We start from the raw sequence: 19,948 nt of genomic DNA on the forward strand, positions 1-19,948 counted from the left end.
ACCCCACTGTCAACATTAGACAGATCAATGAGACAGAAAGTCAACAAGGATACCCAGGAATTGAACTCAGCTCTACACTAAGCAGACCTAATAGACATCTACAGAACTCTCCACCCCAAATCAACAGAATATACATTTTTTTCAGCACCACACCAAACCGATTCCAAAATTGACCATATACTTGGAAGTAAAGCTCTCCTCAGCAAATGTAAAAGAACAGAAATTATAACAAACTATCTCTCAGATCACAGTGCAATCAAGCTAGAACTCAGGATTAAGAATCTCACTCAAAACCGCTCAACTACATGGAAACTGAACAACCTGCTCCTGAATGACTACTGGGTACATAACGAAATCAAGGCAGAAATAAAGATGTTCTTTAAAACCAACGAGAACAAAGACACAACATACCAGAATCTCTGGGACACATTCAAAGCAGTGTGTAGGGGAAATTTATAGCACTAAATGCCCATAAGAGAAAGCAGGAAAGATCCAAAATTGACACCCTAACATCACAATTAAAAGAACCAGAAAAGCAAGAGCAAACACATTCAAAAGCTAGCAGAAGGCAAGAAATAACTAAAATCAGAGCAGAACTGAAGGACATAGAGACACAAAAAACCCTTCAAAAAATAAATGAATCCAGGAACTGGTTTTTTGAAAGGATCAACAAAATTGATAGACCACTAGCAAGATTAATAAAGAAAAAAAGAGAGAAGAATCAAATAGATGCAATAAAAAATGATAAAGGGGATATCACCACCGATCCCACAGAAATACAAACTACCATCAGAGAATACTACAAACACCTCTACGCAAATAAACTAGAAAATCTAGAAGAAATGGATAAATTCCTCAACACATACACCCTCCCAAGACTAAACCAGGAAGAAGTTGAATCTCTGAATAGACCAATAACAGGAGCTGAAATTGTGGCAATAATCAATAGCTTACCAACCAAAAAAAGTCCAGGACCAGATGGGTTCACAGCCGAATTCTACCAGAGGTACAAGGAGGAGCTGGTACCATTCCTTCTGAAACTATTCCAATCAATAGAAAAAGAGGGAATCCTCCCTAACTCATTTTATGAGGCCAGCATCATCCTGATACCAAAGCCGGGCAGAGACACAACCAAAAAAGAGAATTTTAGACCAATATCCTTGATGAACATTGATGCAAAAATCCTCAATAAAATACTGGCAAACAGAATCCAGCAACACATCAAAAAGCTTATCCACCATGATCAAGTGGGCTTCATCCCTGGGATGCAAGGCTGGTTCAATATACGCAAATCAATAAATGTAATCCAGCATATAAACAGAACCAAAGACAAAAACCACATGATTATCTCAATAGATGCAGAAAAGGCCTTTGACAAAATTCAACAACGCTTCATGCTAAAAACTCTCAATCAATTAGGTATTGATGGGACGTATCTCAAAATAATAAGAGCTATCTATGACAAACCCACAGCCAATATCATACTGAATGGGCAAAAACTGGAAGCATTCCCTTTGAAAACTGGCACAAGACAGGGATGCCCTCTCTCACCACTTCTATTCAACATAGTGTTGGAAGTTCTGGCCAGGGCAATTAGGCAGGAGAAGGAAATAAAGGGTATTCAATTAGGAAAAGAGGAAGTCAAATTGTCCCTGTTTGCAGACGACATGATTGTATATCTAGAAAAGCCCATTGTCTCAGCCCAAAATCTCCTTAAGCTGATAAGCAACTTCAGCAAAGTCTCAGGATACAAAATCAATGTACAAAAATCACAAGCATTCTTATACACCAATAACAGACAAACAGAGAGCCAAATCATGAGTGAACTCCCATTCACAATTGCTTCAAAGAGAATAAAATACCTAGGAATCCAACTTACAAGGGATGTGAAGGACCTCTTCAAGGAGAACTACAAACCACTGCTCAAGGAAATTAAAGAGGATACAAACAAATGGAAGAACATTCCATGCTCATGGGTAGGAAGAATCAATATCGTGAAAATGGCCATACTTCCCAAGGTAATTTACAGATTCAATGTCATCCCCATCAAGCTAGCAATGACTTTCTTCACAGAATTGGAAAAAACTACTTTAAAGTTCATATGGAACCAAAAAAGAGCCCACATCGCCAAGTCAATCCTAAGCCAAAAGAACAAAGCTGGAGGCATCACACTACCTGACTTCAAACTATACTACAAGGCTACAGTAACCAAAACAGCATGGTACTGGTACCAAAACAGAGATATAGATCAGTGGAACAGAACAGAGCCGTCAGAAATAACGCCACATATCTACAACTATCTGATCTTTGACAAACCTGAGAAAAACAAGAAATGGGGAAAGGATTCCCTATTTAACAAATGGTGCTGGGAAAACTGGCTAGCCATATGGAGAAAGCTGAAACTGGATCCCTTCCTTACACCTTATACAAAAATCAATTCAAGATGGATTAAAGACTTAAACGTTAGACCTAAAACCATAAAAACCCTAGAAGAAAACCTAGGCATTACCATTCAGGACATAGGCATGGGCAAGGACTTCATGACTAAAACACCAAAAGCAGTGGCAACAAAAGCCAAAATTGACAAATGGGATCTAATTAAACTAAAGAGCTTCTGCACAGCAAAGGAAACTACCATCGGAGGGAACAGGCAACCTACAAAATGGGAGAAAATTTTCACAACCTACTCATCTGGCAAAGGGTAATATCCAGAATCTACAATGAACTCCAACAAATTTACAAGAAAAAAACAACCCCATCAAAAATTGGGCGAAGGACATGAACAGACACTTCTCAAAAGAAGACATTTATGCAGCCAAAAAACATGAAAAAATGCTCACCATCACTGGCCATCAGAGAAATGCAAATCAAAACCACAATGAGATACCATCTCACACCAGTTAGAATGGCAATCAGTAAAAAGTCAGGAAACAGGTGCTGGAGAGGATGTGGAGAAATAGGAACACTTTTACACTGTTGGTGGGAGTGTAAACTAGTTCAACCCTTGTGGAAGTCAGTGTGGCAATTCCTCAGGGATCTAGAACTGGAAATTCCATTTGACCCAGCCATCCCATTAGTGGGTATATACCCAAAGGACTATAAATCATGCTGCTATAAAGACACATGCACATGTATGTTTATTGCAGCATTATTCACAATAGCAAAGACTTGGAACCAACCCAAGTGTCCAACAATGATAGACTGGATTAAGAAAATGTGGCACATATACACCATGGAATACTATGCAGCCATAAAAAATGATGAGTTCATGTCCTTTGTAGGGACATGGATGAAATTGGAAATCATCATTCTCAGTAAACTATTGCAAGAACAAAAAACCAAACACCGCATATTCTCACTCATAGGTGGGAATTGAACAATGAGAACACATGGACACAGGAAGGGGAACATCACACTTCAGGGACTGTTGTGGGGTGGGGGGAGGGGGGAGAGATAGCATTGGGAGATATACCTAATGCTAGATGATGAGTTGGTGGGTGCAGTGCACCAGCATGGCACATGTATATATATGTAACTTACCTGCACATTGCGCACATGTACCATAAAACCTAAAGTATAATAATAACAATAATAATAATAATAAAATTTAAAAAAAAAGAAAAGCCTAGAAGAAAATATAGGAAACACCATTGTAAACATAGGCATTATAAAAATTTTATGATGAAGTTCCCATAAGCAATTGCAACAAAAACAAAAATGGACACGTGGGACATAATTAAACTAAAGAACTTCTGCCCAGCAAAATAAACTATCAGTGGAGTAAATGAACAGCCTACATGATATGGTTTTGCTGTGTGCCCACCCAAATTTCACCTTGAATTGTAATAACCATCACATGTCAAGGGAGGTGCCAGTGGAGATAATTAGTCATGGGGGCAGTTTCCCCCATACCGTTCTTGTGGTAGTGAATAAGACTCATGAGATCTGATGGTTTTATAAATGGGAGTTCCTCTGTACAAGCTCTCTTGTTTGTTACTATGTAAGTCATACTTTTGCTTCTCCTTTGCCTTCTGCCATGATTGTGAGACCTCCCCAGCCATGTGTAACTGTGAGTCCATTAAACCTCTTCCTTTATAAATTACCCAGTCTTGGGCATGTCTTTATTAGCAGTGTGAGAACAGATGAATACAATACAGAATAGGATAAAATATTTGCATAATATCCATCTGACAAAGGTCTGATAGCCAGAATTTATAGGGAACTTAAATAAATCAACAAGCAAGAAAACAAATATATAATCTCATTAAAAAATGGGCGAAGGACATGAACAGACACTTATCAAAGGAAGACATACACATGGCTAACAAGCATATGAAAAAAAAAAAGCTCAACATCACTAATCATTAGAGAAATGCAAATCAAACCACAACAAGATACCATCTCACACTAGTTAGAATGGCTATTAAAAAGAAAAAAAATGACAGATGCCAGCTAGGCTGCAGAGAAAAATGAATGTCTATACGCTGCTGGTGGGAATGTAAATGAGTTCAGCCACTGTGAGAAGCAGTTTGGAGATTTCACAAAGAACTTAAAATAGAACTAATATTTGACCCACCAATCCCATTAATGGGCATATGCTGAGACCAGCTCTGTCGTGGAGACCCTAACTCAGTGAAGCTAGAGGAATTAAGACAAAGACACAGAAATAGAGTGCAAAGTGGGAATCACGGGGCTGACAGCCTTCAGAGCTGAGAGCCACGAACAAAGTTTGACCCACATATTTATTGACAGCAAGCCAATAATAAGCATTATTTCTTTTTATTTTATTTTATTTTGTTATTATTATTTTTTCATTATACTTTAAGTTCTAGGGTACATGTGCACAACATTAGATTAGCTAAAAGCATTCCTTATGGGAAACAAAGGGACAGGCTCTGCCTTGTTATCTGCAGCAGGAACATGTCCTTAAGGCATAGCTCGCTCATGCTATTGTTTGTGGTTTAGGAATGCCTTGAGCAGTTTTCTGCCCTGGGTGGGCCAGGTTTTCCTTGCCCTCATTCTGGTAAACCAACAACCTCCAGCGTGGGCATCATAACCATCATGAGCATGTCACAGTGCTGCAGAGATTTTGTTTATGGCCAGTTTCTCATGGCCTGTTTATGGCCAGATTTGGGGGCCTGTTCCCAGCAGGCATATGCCTAAAGGATATAAATTGTTGTACCATAAAGACAAATGCACATGGATGTTTATTGCAGCACTATTCACAATAGCAAGATGTGGAATCAACCTAAATGCCTATCAGTGGTGGACTGGATAAAGAAAATATAGTACATAAATACCATCAAGTACTATGCAGCCATAAAAAATGATGAAATCATGTTCTTTGCAGCAACATGGATGCAGCTGGAGACCATTATCCTAAGCAAATTAATAAAGGAACAGAAAACCAAATACTGCATATTCTCACTTATAAGTGGGATCTAAACATTGATATATGGAGGCACAATGGTGGGAACAACAGACACAAGGGCCTACTTGAGTGGGGAGGGTGAGGACCAAAAACTTCCACCTATCAGATACTATGCTCACCACCTGAGTGATGAAATCACTTGTACAGCAAACCCCAGTGACACACAACCTACCCATGCAACAAACCTGCACATGTACTCCCTGAACCTAAAATAAAAGTCAAAAAAATTTTTAAAAAGGTATGATGGACAATTAAAGCAAGAAGAAACTATCTAAACAGCTTTGTATGTGCTAATATTGAATGAAGTCAGTATATTGTTAAGTAGAAATAAATAAAATGACATACTATCAAATAAAATTTTATCTATTATATTCATTAATATCCTTTATGTATATGCTTGTTTATTGATAGAATGACATTTGTTTATCTTAAATGATGCTCCACCAATTAGTGGCTACCTCAAGAGCAACACTACATAGCCATAGTTATTTTTCTATTTTGGCTTTGTATCCCTAATAAATCAATATTTTACATGAATATCACATGCTTAGCATACAACTATATCAAATATGACTTTAGATATAGTATATGTAGTACCTGCATGGGAATTAGCTTGTAATCAGGCTAAGAAGATAAGAATGGCAAAAGTAGAGAATCATACAGAATGTCAATTAATACTCAGTTTTGTCACACAAATATTTTATGAAGCCCTGTTAGATGACTGCAGCCTTCAGTGACCTCCTTCCCTCTGATTTTTAATAGCAATTATAGACTGTATCATAGTTTAACATTAAATTATGTCTTTGTCATTTTCTAATAGTTCAGTATATGATAGTCTTGTCTTTATAGAAAAGATTGATTGTCAAATCCTTTGACTCTAAATCCATTTGTGTGTTGTATTATTGATGTGAAGCAAAGTGATTGGATAGAAATCTCAGATACAAACAATAACACACCAATAATTATTATACCACCTGCTAATATACATATTTTGTGCTCATAAGTGATTAATAAGAAAACAAGGTGCAGAGAGGTTAATTACCTTGCCTTAAATTTAAAAAAAAAAAAAACCTACTAAGAAATATATTTAGGGTTAGAACCCAGGCAGGCTGGCTCTGGAAATAGTGCACATAATGGTATAATAGATGTGTGACCTTGCTCTGTTATTTAACCTCATTGACTTCTCTTCCTCCATTGCTGAAAGGTGGAAAATAATGACTTACTTTACAAAGTTGCTGTGACTCTTAATAAGAAAAATCCATTAAGAGCTTTGTAATCCATGAAGCTGTATAGCAAATGTGAAGTATAACTCTCATCATTGCTATTTTCATGCTGTTGTTGCCTGGCATCATATAGGCTCACCTCAAAGGAAAGCAAAGATTTCACTTAGATTTCTGTAGAGATAATTTTTTTTTACAACCATTTACTGACTTTTAAACCTCAAAATGCATGTTTTTGCTCAGATTGCACAATATGTATTCTAAAATAAGTTATATTCTACTGAAAAAGATTATCTGACAAGCCATGATGCGGTGAGTGCCGTAATGAGGTTCTGAGTTCTATACAGAGACCTAGTAGAGAGGAAAAGGGAAGGGAAGGATTCTGAGACACAAAGAGTTAAGCACATTTCTCCCAGCATAGAAAGATTTGCAATTTCAAATTCTAATACCTGCCTGTGAGAGAGGTATTCACAGGTTTTGTGTATTTATGCTACACAGAAACCTCATGGCGTTGTCTTTAGTCTCCCTTTCTGGCATCTTTTCCCACAAAGACTGTCCTTGACCAACATCAGAAATGAATTTGATTTCTCTAATGCAGGAGATAATTGGATTTTTCTTTATGGAATGCATCCCTTTAATGACTGTCTCTGCTTCTGCCAATTTAGCTGCAAGTGACCTGACATTAATCTGATGATATGACTTAAAGAGTTCGAGCTGGAGGTGGCAAAAATCAGCTGCCTGGCATCAGAAAGATTTTTTTTTTTTTTTTTTTGCTTCATCTAACCATTTTCCTGAGAAAATCCTTTATCCTTGAATGTCATTTTTACAAAACATGCAGCTGTAGTAATTGGTCATACAGCAGCAGTTTGTCTCCTTCTAGAAAATATAATAAGTATTTCCCAGAAAGTGCCCTGGAGAAAACATTGAAAATTGAATAAAACCCACCCAGTAATCATTCTGTTCCTTGGAAATATTTATTACCACGTTGATTCTTTCTGGAACAGGATAAATATTGCCTAAGAGAATTAATTAAATCTTTTAAAAGTCTGATGCAACAAGAAATATTTATTTACGTATTTATTCATGTAACCTTTAGATTTTGCTAAAATATTTGACACTAGACCTGTTATTAAAGAAGGTTATAAAGGAACGGTGGCTGAAATTGTTGTATTTGGAAAAAACAGCAATTTCTTCCTCAAGAGAAGTTATGATATAAAACTCTTTTTATACCTAAGAGTATGTGAGATTTAAATTTCTCTATTTTCACCTTTATTCTTTTTTTCCATTAACAATGTAATTCACTTGATTCATGGTTAATTTTTATTCTATCATCTTCCCCTTACTCCTTTTGATAAGTATCATGAATCATTTTGATGGAAAATACAATCCATGGGCATTAGTTTGAGTGAGAAAATATAATTCTGTAATTTAAAAGGATCAAGAAGAAAATAAACAGTTGAAAAAATCATCGATGAACTAGTTTCTCTTTAAAAATAAGCAAAAAGTGTTTTCCTTTTTGAATTCTTAATATTAGTTGCATTCAAATTTATATAGTGATTGACAGTTTAAAGAGAAATGAACTGAAAGTTTATATTAAAACCACACATGATTGTTGAAATCATTTTTGATTCAACAATGAAGCCACAAATTATTGTAGGCCCTATGTTAGATAAAGCCTGCATAAATTTGTAGTGTTACTCAGTGAAAGGGAATGGACTAACTTTGGTTCTCATCAACCAAGAGAATCTTGGGAACTCTATTCCTAGAAATGACATTGAGAAATAATATGAAGAATTAAAATCAGATCTTTCCTGGAAACTGGAATCCTTATCCACCATTCTGATCGTGTCACTTAAGTGAGCATGTGAAGCAGTGACATGCCGGTGAATGTTTCCAGAGACCATTTTGGATGACCCTGCTTGAGAATTGATGTGCCTTCCACAGGAAGTCCAGTACTATTGAAGGGGTCACTGATCTAAAAGGACTCCCACTGAATCACAATCTTTCATCATAAATGATTAAATTTCACCCATTTCAAGGCCACTGTTGAAAGCTATACTTAAATGCAATGATAAAGCTTTAAGCACAAGAGAAAAATTTATTTTAGTGGATGACGAAAATTCTCTCTTACTCAATGCAGTAAACCTCATTTCGTTTCTGTTTTCATAATTTTGAATCTGTCTTGTCTGGATTTGAACATTATTAATTAAAATCATAAGTAATGGAATAGTGTTCTCTTCTCTTGAAGGGAAGGCAGATTTTCTGGAAATGGGAAAAGTGTGCATGTGTATAACATACACACAAATTTATGTAACACTTTTTTAAAGGAAATTTATTCTCCATCCTCATTGGATTTTTAAAATACCTTTCTAATAGATTAACTATTTATAATACTTTGGGCTTCTGCTGAAACCATTAATATGTGATGTGGTAGATGAGCAATGTACTTTGTTAATGGATCTTTAAAAACAGGCATTTATATCTTAATTTATTTTATCATTTCTTCTTGAACAAGTATTTTGGTCTAGTATATAAAAATCCCTTTGACATTAGAAGGGATAGAAAGATCTTCACCGTCAAGGATTTCAATGCCTAATGAAGAGAGAAAAAAGCATATGAGTAAGTAAAAGAGAAGGTAGAAGGTGATACATGACATGAGAAGGATGGGTCAAGAACCACAAGTTTTCTATAAGTGGGAGAGAACAGTGAAGACATCACAATAGTAATATGACTTAGGCCTCAGAAGATGGGCAGAATCTGTGCAGGTGAGGAAAAGAGGAAGAACATTTTTAGATGAAGGCATAGAATTGTGGGTGAGAGAATGCTAGCTAATTAAAATAAATATGCTATAGAACTGGGTACGAGTACTTTACCACACATATAAGACGTAAGGAAGGAAAAGAGAAGATAATATTTTGATTAATGATATCACTAAAAATCTAGACATCAGGGAATGCTTGAGTTTTGGATTTAGACAAACTTTAAAAGAATATAGTATTTTATTTGTTACATATGCTTTGTTTCTATGGTACCATCTTATATCCGGTAATCTTAATATTTAAAAAATTCTTAATATCTGACATGTTGAATGACTTTAAATGTGCTTATTCCCTATGTACAGTCAAAGAAACTATTAAAGTTTTTAATTGAATGAAGTATATCCTAATTTTTGTTTCTGCATATGTTATAATGTTAAAACGTGTACTTATTCTATTCTCAATAGAATGTAAATTATAGGCTTATAGTTAAATCTGATTTTAAGATTTCTGAAAGTGCTGAATAAGTTCCTTTCATTGCTTCAGGTCACTGATATGATGCTTCAGGACAAACCCTATCCTGACTGGGGAAAATCAGCAAGAGCTTTCTGGAAGAAAGGAAATGTTAGGATCACTTTATTCTGGTAGGAAATTGTTTCACTTATTTATTTCTGCCTTGCCTCATTCACTAAAGGACTTGAGTTGGGTGTAATTTTCCTTACAGATATAGAATTCTAACTAGCCGGACATTTTTGGTGGCTACTATGCTCCATTAAAACCATTATCCTAATTATTTTATGAATTAATTTCTTCTTACATATTGTGTATGTTCACATTTATAAAAGAGAAGTTTTGCTAATATAGTGATAGAATTAAGACTTGACCAGAGGTAAGTTCTTGACTCAGCAAAAACAAGCTGTAATTTTCATCAGTGAAATCTGATAGATGAAACTGTCTCCTATAAATACTAAATTGCCTAGTATATTTGACAGGATATGATTTTGCTCTGAGAAGTGATAAAGAAAAGGAACCTCTTTACAAATCACATCTTCTACATTGGCATTTCTTCTTTACGTAGTTTCCTTTAGCTCTGCAGCCCAATCTTTGCAATTAAAAAACAATCCATGTCTTATGGAACTTTGTTTTTTGTGAAGTCACCATTATTTATGTGTATGTGAACAAGTTCAAACAGAAAAGATAGGAATGGAGAGGCAGCAAGAAGGGCACTTTCACATGGCTGTGGGACACTCCCCAAGCACATGATTCTATGTGATATAATATACAGTTGAATAATTATATAATCCCAAGAAAAGTTATGTAAACTAACACTTATAAATGTTCTACAGTATTTCCCCCTTATGTATGGTTTTGCTTTCCCTGGTTTCAGTTACCCTTGGTCGACTGCCGTCTGAAAATATTAAATGGAATGTTCCAGAAATAAACCATACATACATTTTAAATTGTGTGCTGTTCTGAGTAGTGTGATGAAGCCTCATACCCTCCCGGGAGATCAGTCGTCTCTTTGTCTAGCGTCTATCCATGCTGTCGATGCTACCTGCCCTTTAGTTACTTAGTAGCTATCTCACTTGTCAGATCTATTGTTAAGGTAGTGCAGTGTTATGTCCAAGTGATCCTTATTTTAGTTAATGATGGCCCCAAAGCACAAGAGTATTGATGCTGGCAATTTGGGTTAAGCCGAAGAGAAGTGATGTGGCTTCCTTTAAGTGAGAAGGTGAAAGTTCTCTACTTAATAAGGAAAGAAAAATAATCATACACTGAGGTTAACATATCATATGCTGAGAAATATGGTAAGAATGGATCTTCTGTCCCTGCAATTGTAAAGAAGGAAAAATACGTTTGTGCATAGGATATATAGGGTTTAATACTATCCAGGACTTCAAGTATCCACTGGGGATCTTGGAATGTACGCCCGCCAGATAAGGGGGACTACTGTAATTGAGTATAGCTTGCTGTGGCATATATTATCCTGTATACCTGCCTTTTGAAACAGAAGAGAAAAAAATCTGTTTATTCTTGGATTTAATTCTGGCAGTTGATTTTTTTTTTAAATGCAAAAGCTTCAAAAATCATAGTAACTAAGTACTTGAGGAAAATATACACTCTATGTTATCTTTTGTGCCTTAGTACTATCATTAAATGTTGCTGGAGATATATGACATTTTGAACTCAATTCTTAGCAGGTAAACAAAAGTGGATTTTCAATACTGTTAGGAAAATGAATATGATTTTTTAGATGTGTATTCACACCTCATCTTCATGGGTCACATGTGGCCTATGGCACTATTTAACCTCCATCTTTTTTCCTATTTGTAAACTTCCCATATAGCTTTTCTGAATAATATATAATTTAATGATTATAAGAAATATTTATTGATAGTATGTTTTGCTTGAGGCAGCAGGCCAAAGACTTTACATCCTGTATCTTTATTTAGTTAATCATGACAATTCCATAAGATAGGTGCTATTGTTATAGGCATAGGTCTCTGACTCCAGAGCCCTAGTTTGTAATTATTACACTAGGACTACCTCTAGGAGAACAAAAGATACATCAGTGTGTAAATTTCCAAATGATTAATGTTAATTCTTGTTTAGGTAAGGTGCTAAAGAAGAACATACAGTTCTTGGGAGCCCTCTTCCCTACAAAATTCCCTACATGGGTTTTAAAAGTCAGAATTTGAAAGAAGGTAAACTAATATCAAATGTGTTTATAGATGGTCTCTCTTAAAACAATATTTATTTACTATGTTTACACATTTCTTATTAGTGTACTGATACTATCTCACTCTATGTCCCCACCCAAATCTCATCTTGAATTGTAGTTCCCATAATCCCCACTTGTCATGGGAGGGACCCAGTGGGAGGTAATTGAATCGGGGGGGTCACCCCCTTGCTGTTCTCATGATAGTGAGTTCTCAAGAGATCTGATGGTTTTATAAGGGGCTTTTCCACATTTGTTTGGGACTTCTGTCTCCTGCTGCCACGTGAAGAAGGACGTGTTTGCTTCCCCTTCAGCTGTGATTGTAAGTTTTCTGACGCCTTCCCAGCCATGTGGAATGGTGGGTCATTTAAACCTCTTTTCTTTATAAATTACCCATTCTTGGGTATTTCTTCACAGCAGCATGAGAATGGAGTAATACATGTATCTTCAAAGGTAGCTGATTGATGACTGTTCTCTGCTAGTTATCAAGGTCACATGTATACTATTTGCAAGGGTAAGCCATGTATTCTATAGGCCCCTATGATTGTTGTCATTAGCTGTTCTTAATCATGATTGCTGTTTCAGAGGAGAGAAATCCATTAATATGATTTTTTTCTTTGAACATTATCACTCAGGTCTGTATATCGCCAATGTCTTACAAAGTTTTTTTTTAATTTTTTTATTTTCATTATTATTATTTTTTAGACAGAATCTCACTCTGTAGCCCAGGTTGGAGTGCAGTGGTGCAGTCTCGGCTCACTGCAGCCTCTGCCTCCCAGGTTCTAGTGATTCTCCTGCCTCAGCCTCCAGAGTAGCTGGGATTACAGGCACACACCACCACGCCCGGCTACTTTTTGTTTGTTTGTTTTTTGTTTTTGTATTTTTGGTAGAGACAGGGTTTTGCCATGTTGGCCAGGCTGGTCTCAAACTCCTGACCACAGGTGATCCACCTACTTTGGGCTCCCAAAGTGCTGGGATTACAGGTGTGAGCCACCACACCCGGCCTCAAATGGGTTTATTTTTAATATATGTGATAACATAGCCCAGTGGGTATTCTAAAACATAGTTTAAATCTTGTAAAAATGATAATTTAATTAGTCACTGGCAAATAGATAATATTCTTAAATAGAGAGCAAACTAAAATTCACATTTTTTTGTAGTTATTCTTTCTGTAAAATTATTAATAATTAGGCAATATATTAGAGAGATTGTTTTCACTGTTATATTTCAAAAGTAGTATTTCAAATCATTGCATAAAGTAACTGAAGAACAATTTAAATGCCACTTTAAAAATTTTTTCCATTTTATCCATTTCTATACATTTAGATTATCTTGACAATGATATTCATGGTTGTAAAAAAGGAAAAGCTGATGGAAAAAGTTGAATATAGAAATTATGTGGGAAGCAAAGAAATCTTCCTTTTTGTTCATACTTTTCACATAAAAGGGATTTAGCAAGTAAAAAGGGCATTTGGGGTTTTGTTTTGTTTTGTTTTTTTGGCCCTAGGAGATAAAATACAAAACTCATTGGCAAGGTTTTAGATTAAATAAAAGACAGTATTTATATACTTTATGTCGCCCACTCAAAAATGGGTATTTTCCTTTGATTTTGCTTTAGTTAAGGAAAGAGATTAGTGTGAAAAAAAAGTATGGTGGAGAAAAAATTTTGCAAAGGAAATCTTTCTTAACTTGCAGTGTGACTATGCACGGCAGTTTGAGCAGCACAACATGTAATTTTGTTCTAGTAAACATATCTCTTACCTACTTGTAGCTGCTTTAACTCACAAACACCTGTCAGAAACTGAGTTCTTCCTTAATTTTTTCAGTGATAGGTGTCTCTACGTTGAAGAAAATGGTTCCTATTTCTTTCTGCAGTTGTGCAAAGATGAGGCTGCTGTAGCACCTGGGCTTTCATATTGCAAGGGAGCCTAAATAGTGGCAATATTTGAAAGGTGGAAAGGGAGGAATATTTATAGATCTCTTCCAAAGCCCTTTTCCTAGTCCTTTTGATAATTAAAAAGAGTAAAGATCTAAGAATCTAAATGCTATGTGTGAATGCCTTATGCTCTTCTATTTCTCAGAGGCGCTACCAACAACCATTTTCACTGACTTGTGTCTGAAGTAAAAGAACAGCTACATAAAGAACAAGTAATATGATATTCATGTTAGCTTCTATCCCCCTGATTTGTATACTCTCTAGAGACACAATTTGTATGCTTTTGAAGGGAAGAGTTTTAGGATGATATTTCCCAAAGGCTTAGCTCTTTTTTTTTTTTTTAAAAAAAAAAAGACAAAATAGACTTCTATGATTAGTAGAGGAATTGGTGGAAGAAGGGATTGGGAGATGTAGTGGTCATTAGGGCTTCACAAATACTCCAGGTCTTCACCTTCCAGACACGTAAGAGGATTTCACCTTTCTCCCCCCTCTGATTACATGACTTGCCTTGATCAAGGCAAATGTGAATAAAATTAACATGTGCCATATCTAGGTGGAAATATTTAATATTCAATGAGATGCACTGAAAGGAGCTCCTTTCTTTCTTTCTTTCTTTTTTTTTTTTTTTTTTTTTTTTTGAGACGGAGTCTTGCTCTGTCGCCCAGGCTGGAGTACAGTGGCACAATCTTGGCTCACTGCAACCTCTGCCTCCTGGGTGCAAGAGATTCTCCTGCCTCAGCCTCCTGAGTAGCTGGGATTACAAGCACGCACCACCACGCCCGGCTAATTTTTCTATTTTTAGAAGAGAGCAGGTTTCACCATGTTGGTCAGGCTGGTCTTGAACCCCTGACCTCGTGATCTGCCCACCTTGGCCTCCCAAAGTTCTGGGATTACAGGCATGAGCCACCGCTCTCAGCCAAAAGGAGCTCTCTTTTCAGTTGCAATTGTGGAAGCCTGTGTCTAGCTGGAGCACTTGTCATTTGGATTCCCTGAATGACCAGGATAAAACAAGCATCCTTGATAACACTGCAGACTTGTAGTTTGAGAGAGAAATAATCAACTGAGATTTAAGGACTGTTTGATACTGTAGCATAAAATAACCCATTCTGATGTTTACAAAAAGTCATCCCTAGAAATGGGGCGCTGCCATAACGGAAAGCTGAAATTTGTGTATTAAGGGCTGGGCAGCAAATGGCAAGGAAATTGATGCTGGAAACTGGAAAGATGGTAATCTGAGTATTACTGAGTATTATAGTGGCAAGTGTTATAGTATTTGAGTATTATAGTGGCAAAGCAGTTGGTAAAAACTGTGGTCTGTGATGACTTGGAAACTCCAGGAGAAGTTGGAAAGCAAAATGTTCATAGTGTGTTGCTGTGTGTATCTGTGTACAGCAGTTGTGTACTCTGTTCCATCCTGGTACATAGGATTAAATTTTATGTTTCCTCTTTTGGATGTGCAATGTTGTATATTTTTTAAAGTACTTTCTCTACCAGTGTAATGGTTTGGATGGGGTATCTCTTAATCATAATTATCTTAATTCTTAACTGGGAAACAAATGTAGCAGCTGATATTTTTCCTGCTTTGAATATCATAGTTATTAAAGTCTAACAAAAGGAACTTAGTTGTTTACCTCTGACCAGAGAAGAGTTAATCAACAAATGATTATTATCTTAATATACATTAAATATGGTATGGAGAGTAACATAATAATCATAAAAATACAATAAGGTAATAAAAAGACCTAAGAATCGGGAAATATCAGGTAGAAGAGTTTTGGTAATAGTATTAGTAACTAGTAGTTTGATGTCCTCTACAGAGCAACTCATTTACCATTATTAAGTGAAAGTGAATTATTATTTGTTTTATGAGCCATGGTTCAAAACTAAGGGATGTGGAGAGGGCAGGGAAGGGTTCATCTGAGACAAGTTGAGACCTGTGAGAGTCCCCATTGATGAGCAGTCTTTTTCTGGGATTAGACTGCTGCCATTGCCCAGATCCAGCATGAATTCCCCTCAGCAGTGCTGGTTACATAGTGCCAGCTCTTGTTTTCAAAATATCTTTTTTCTTCATTTCCCCTGCTGTCCAGAGCTCCCTTTGTGTGTGCCTTCTTTCTTTAGAATAAGGGATAAATGCATTAAATATATTGAAGTTTGAAATGCTTTGATGTTTGTTTTTGCACCAAGGAAGTTTTCTGAGAAACTAGAGGTAGAATCTATAGGCAGGTGTCACAGGTCAGATGAGTCAATATCTGAATTAGTTCTCACAAAAGTTAAATAAAACCTGATTATAATGGCTGGGTGTATGAGTGACTCATATTCCAGAAACCAAAGAGGAACCAATGTCTCTATGTGTAAGCTGGACAAAGCTTTGCTATTAAGTCAGAGAAAAATACATGCTTACCTTATTTATATATTTGTTCATATTTATATCTTTCAATTGTGTTAGTCCTTCTGGGACTGCAATAGGGAACAAGAAACATACACCCTGATGAACAGAGATGCAACAATTGTTTAAAAATACTAGCAAACCAGGCTGGGGTGCGGTGGCTCATGCCTGTAATCCCAGCACTTTGGGAGGATGAGGTGGGCAGATCTCTTGAGTTCAGGAGTTCGAGACTAGACTGACCAACATGGTGAAACCCCATCTCTACTAAAAATACAAAAATTGGCTGGACGTGGTGGCACATGCCTGTAATCCCATCTACTCAGGAGGCTGAGGCAGGAGAATTGCTTGAACCTGGGAGGCAGAGGTTGCAGTGAGCCGAGATTGCACCACTTCACTCCAGCCTGGGCTATAGAGTAAGGCTCCGTAAAAAAAAAAAAAAAAAAAAAAAAACGAAACAAAAAACTAGCAAACCAAATTCAACAGCACATTAAAAAGATCATGCACCATGACCAAGTGGGGGGATGGGGGGATTTATCTCTGGGATACAAGGGTGATTCAACATATGTAAATCAATCAATGTAATTATACCACATTAGAGTAACAGAATGAAGAATAAAAACCACAGTTATCCCAATAGTATAGAAAAAGCATTTGACAAAAGTCAACATCTTTTCATGATGAAAACTCTACAAACTTGGTATAGAAGGAATGTACCCTCAACACGATAAAGGTCATACATGAAAAGCCCACAGCTAACATCATTCTCAATGGTAAAACCTGAAAGCTTCTCCTCTGAACTTGCCAAGGTTGCTCACTCTCCCCCACTTCTTTTCAACATAGTACTAGAAGTCTTAGAGTAATTAGGCAAGAAAAGGGAAACAAACAAGTCCAAATTGTTGCACCCAGACATAGAAAGACATTTAACCTATCAGACATATGAGACATATTACCTATCAGTCATTACCTCTGTATTGAAATCTCCTTATAATTCTATTCTAGAGCAACTGTCATTGAGTGCTTCCTGTATTCCTGGTACTGGGCTTTTCACATTCGTTGTTTCCTTTAATCCACACTGCCGCTCTTCATGGTAATTATCATTTTTAGCTGTATTTTAAAGACAAAAACCTGCTGTTTAAGTTGCATAGCTAGTGAACCTGGGAATCCAGTGTGGGCAGAGCTTGCACAGTACTGCACTGAATGGCTACAGTTATTCTAAGATTTTAAGATATTTAACATATTTAAAAAATGATTAATCATATTTTCAACAAATATATTTACTATAACCCTTTCTTTCTCCTTGCAAATGAATTTGGGTTATGTAAAGAAAGACAAAATATCCAGGAAACCCTTGGAGTTTATCTACTTATGTTCTATTACCCTTTTATTATTGACAAAGAAATTGAAACAAAAATAAGTTACTTGTCTAAGCACAAAATTAACGTTTCTGTGGCAGTGAGCACCCAGGACTACTGATTCCTGGTCTAGCAGACTTTTGACTGTTTCACATTACCTCCGTATATTCTTTGTTTTTGTTGTTTGTATGAAAGAGTCAATAAAATTGAAACTAAAAGAATTTGCTGATGATTAGATATATTGAGATAACAACTCTTTTAAGTCAGCAGTAACAATGAGAACATTCTGTGTAGTTTAACTTGATATAATTGTATATCATTTTCTCTCAATTATGGAGGTTAAGCAAGAAAAAGATATATAGTATATAGTTTAATTTGCCAGTAAAACATGATGTATTACCAGAAACTTCACTTAATTTCACATATAAAAAGCCAATTGCTGTTATTTTTATTTTGTTTATCTTCAGGGTTTTCAAGGGCTTAATTTCTTTAAAACATATTTGCAAGGTTGAAATTAAATATTACAGTTGATGTCCTAAATGTTGGCTATATTAAGCACAACAAAAGCCCAGCATTCTATTGGGGGACACTAGAAGTAATAAGATACTACACATTATAGCTACTCAAATAATAACTCTACTCCTTGGAAAATAATAAGTTCATTGTTCCTGCCAAAAGCATCTACTAAGGAGATAACATTCCAGCATTGGTTGCAAGAACAGTTGGTATCTAAAGTTCTTTGCATTCTAAAATAATATAATTCTGGGTAGTCTATTTCCTTGTCTAAGGTCATCTATGTGTTCAGACAAACATGAAGTCTTCAGTATAATGATTAAAACAACTCAAAGTAATATCCTAAGAAAATGTTAAATTAGTTTTAGCATGCTCATTCCATAGAACACAATCTAGCCACTATCTTTCCACTATCTTTGGAAAGATATTTAATGACATGGGAGGTGGAGAAAAAAAGATACTAATGTAGGTATCTTTAGAAAACAGTGTGTTGACTGGGAATTTTAAGAATTAATACAAAGGGAACTAGACATGCACAACTGTATTCTAGCTGGTAGAGTTATTTCTCATGGGGTTACCAGTTAACACCTCTGAGCTTGCTTTAAATGTTTGCTGGAATTGATTGATGAGTAAATGAATGGTAGATGACAGAATCCAGATTTCTCACTGTCAAAGACTGAAGTTAACAGAGAAGCAAGGGGTTGGGGACAGGCTATAATCAACAATGTGGTACTGGATTAGAGTCAGAGACATCAGTATGAATTCATGTTTAGCTTAATACATAGAAAGATGGATAGTTACAAGGATAATTTTAGCTATGTTTGTATATAGCTCATTCTAACATAGAAAGATGGATAGTTACAAGGATAATTTTAGCTATGTTTGTATATAGCTCACTCTATCTGCTGAGAGAGCTTAGATAGAATGATACCTCAGTGGTAATGAGCACGCCCACTACCCAGATCTTGGTTTCTGACATTATTCTCCAATAAAAGGAACCAGGACTCCTTGGATAAATGACTGATTCTAAATCTGGGGTAGAGAATATAGAAGATGATCCTGCAGCATCGTGTCATGCCAGAAAGTAAGGAAGTGTTCAAAAAACAGAATGATGGAGCATTTCAAAGGGATGCAAGAGTCAACCCAAAAGAAGTCTCAATGGCCAAAGCTAGAGAAATTTGGTCAACAAAATGAATTACATAGTATTAGATTATAACCCAAACTATCAAGTACTCATGAGTTCATACTTAGATAAAAATGATTAAATAAATAAGTAAATTGGAAAGAAGAGACAAATCTCCTGTACAGAAGAATTTACATAATTTATGTAGATATTCCTGTCCTCAAGATGGTGAAGCTTAATTCCCCACCCCTTGAGTATGAACTGAACTTTGTGACTTGCTTCCAAAAAATAGACTATGGAAAGTGGCGGAAAGTAGCTTTACAGTAGAGAAATCTGACAAACATTACCTTGACCTTGTGATGAAACTTAAAGTTATCAGTGATAAGTCATGTTGATAGAATGTAGGTTATACATCTGTACCATAAAAATGCTGTACCATTATAAATATTTTATATCTATTTGGGCCCAATTTTTAAGATACTATATCCTAGTTAGAATAGAAAGATAAAAGA

At 36.0% G+C, this 19,948-nt stretch overlaps 1 protein-coding gene across 7 annotated transcripts in view; it reads left to right on the forward strand.

The window, feature by feature from the left end:
- The window catches only part of TMEM117 (transmembrane protein 117), a 597,128-nt gene that overhangs the window by 399,999 nt on the left and 177,181 nt on the right, over positions 1-19,948 (forward strand). For all 7 annotated transcript variants that reach the window (XM_054527171.2, XM_054527174.2, XM_054527173.2 and 4 more), the window contains one exon: positions 9,954-10,051. In XM_054527171.2, coding sequence (XP_054383146.1) covers positions 9,954-10,051 — 98 coding nt within the window. The remainder of the gene's footprint in view (positions 1-9,953; positions 10,052-19,948) is intronic.

The sequence above is a fragment of the Pongo abelii genome, chromosome 10 (genome assembly GCF_028885655.2).
Source record: "Pongo abelii isolate AG06213 chromosome 10, NHGRI_mPonAbe1-v2.0_pri, whole genome shotgun sequence".
NCBI lineage: Eukaryota > Metazoa > Chordata > Mammalia > Primates > Hominidae > Pongo > Pongo abelii.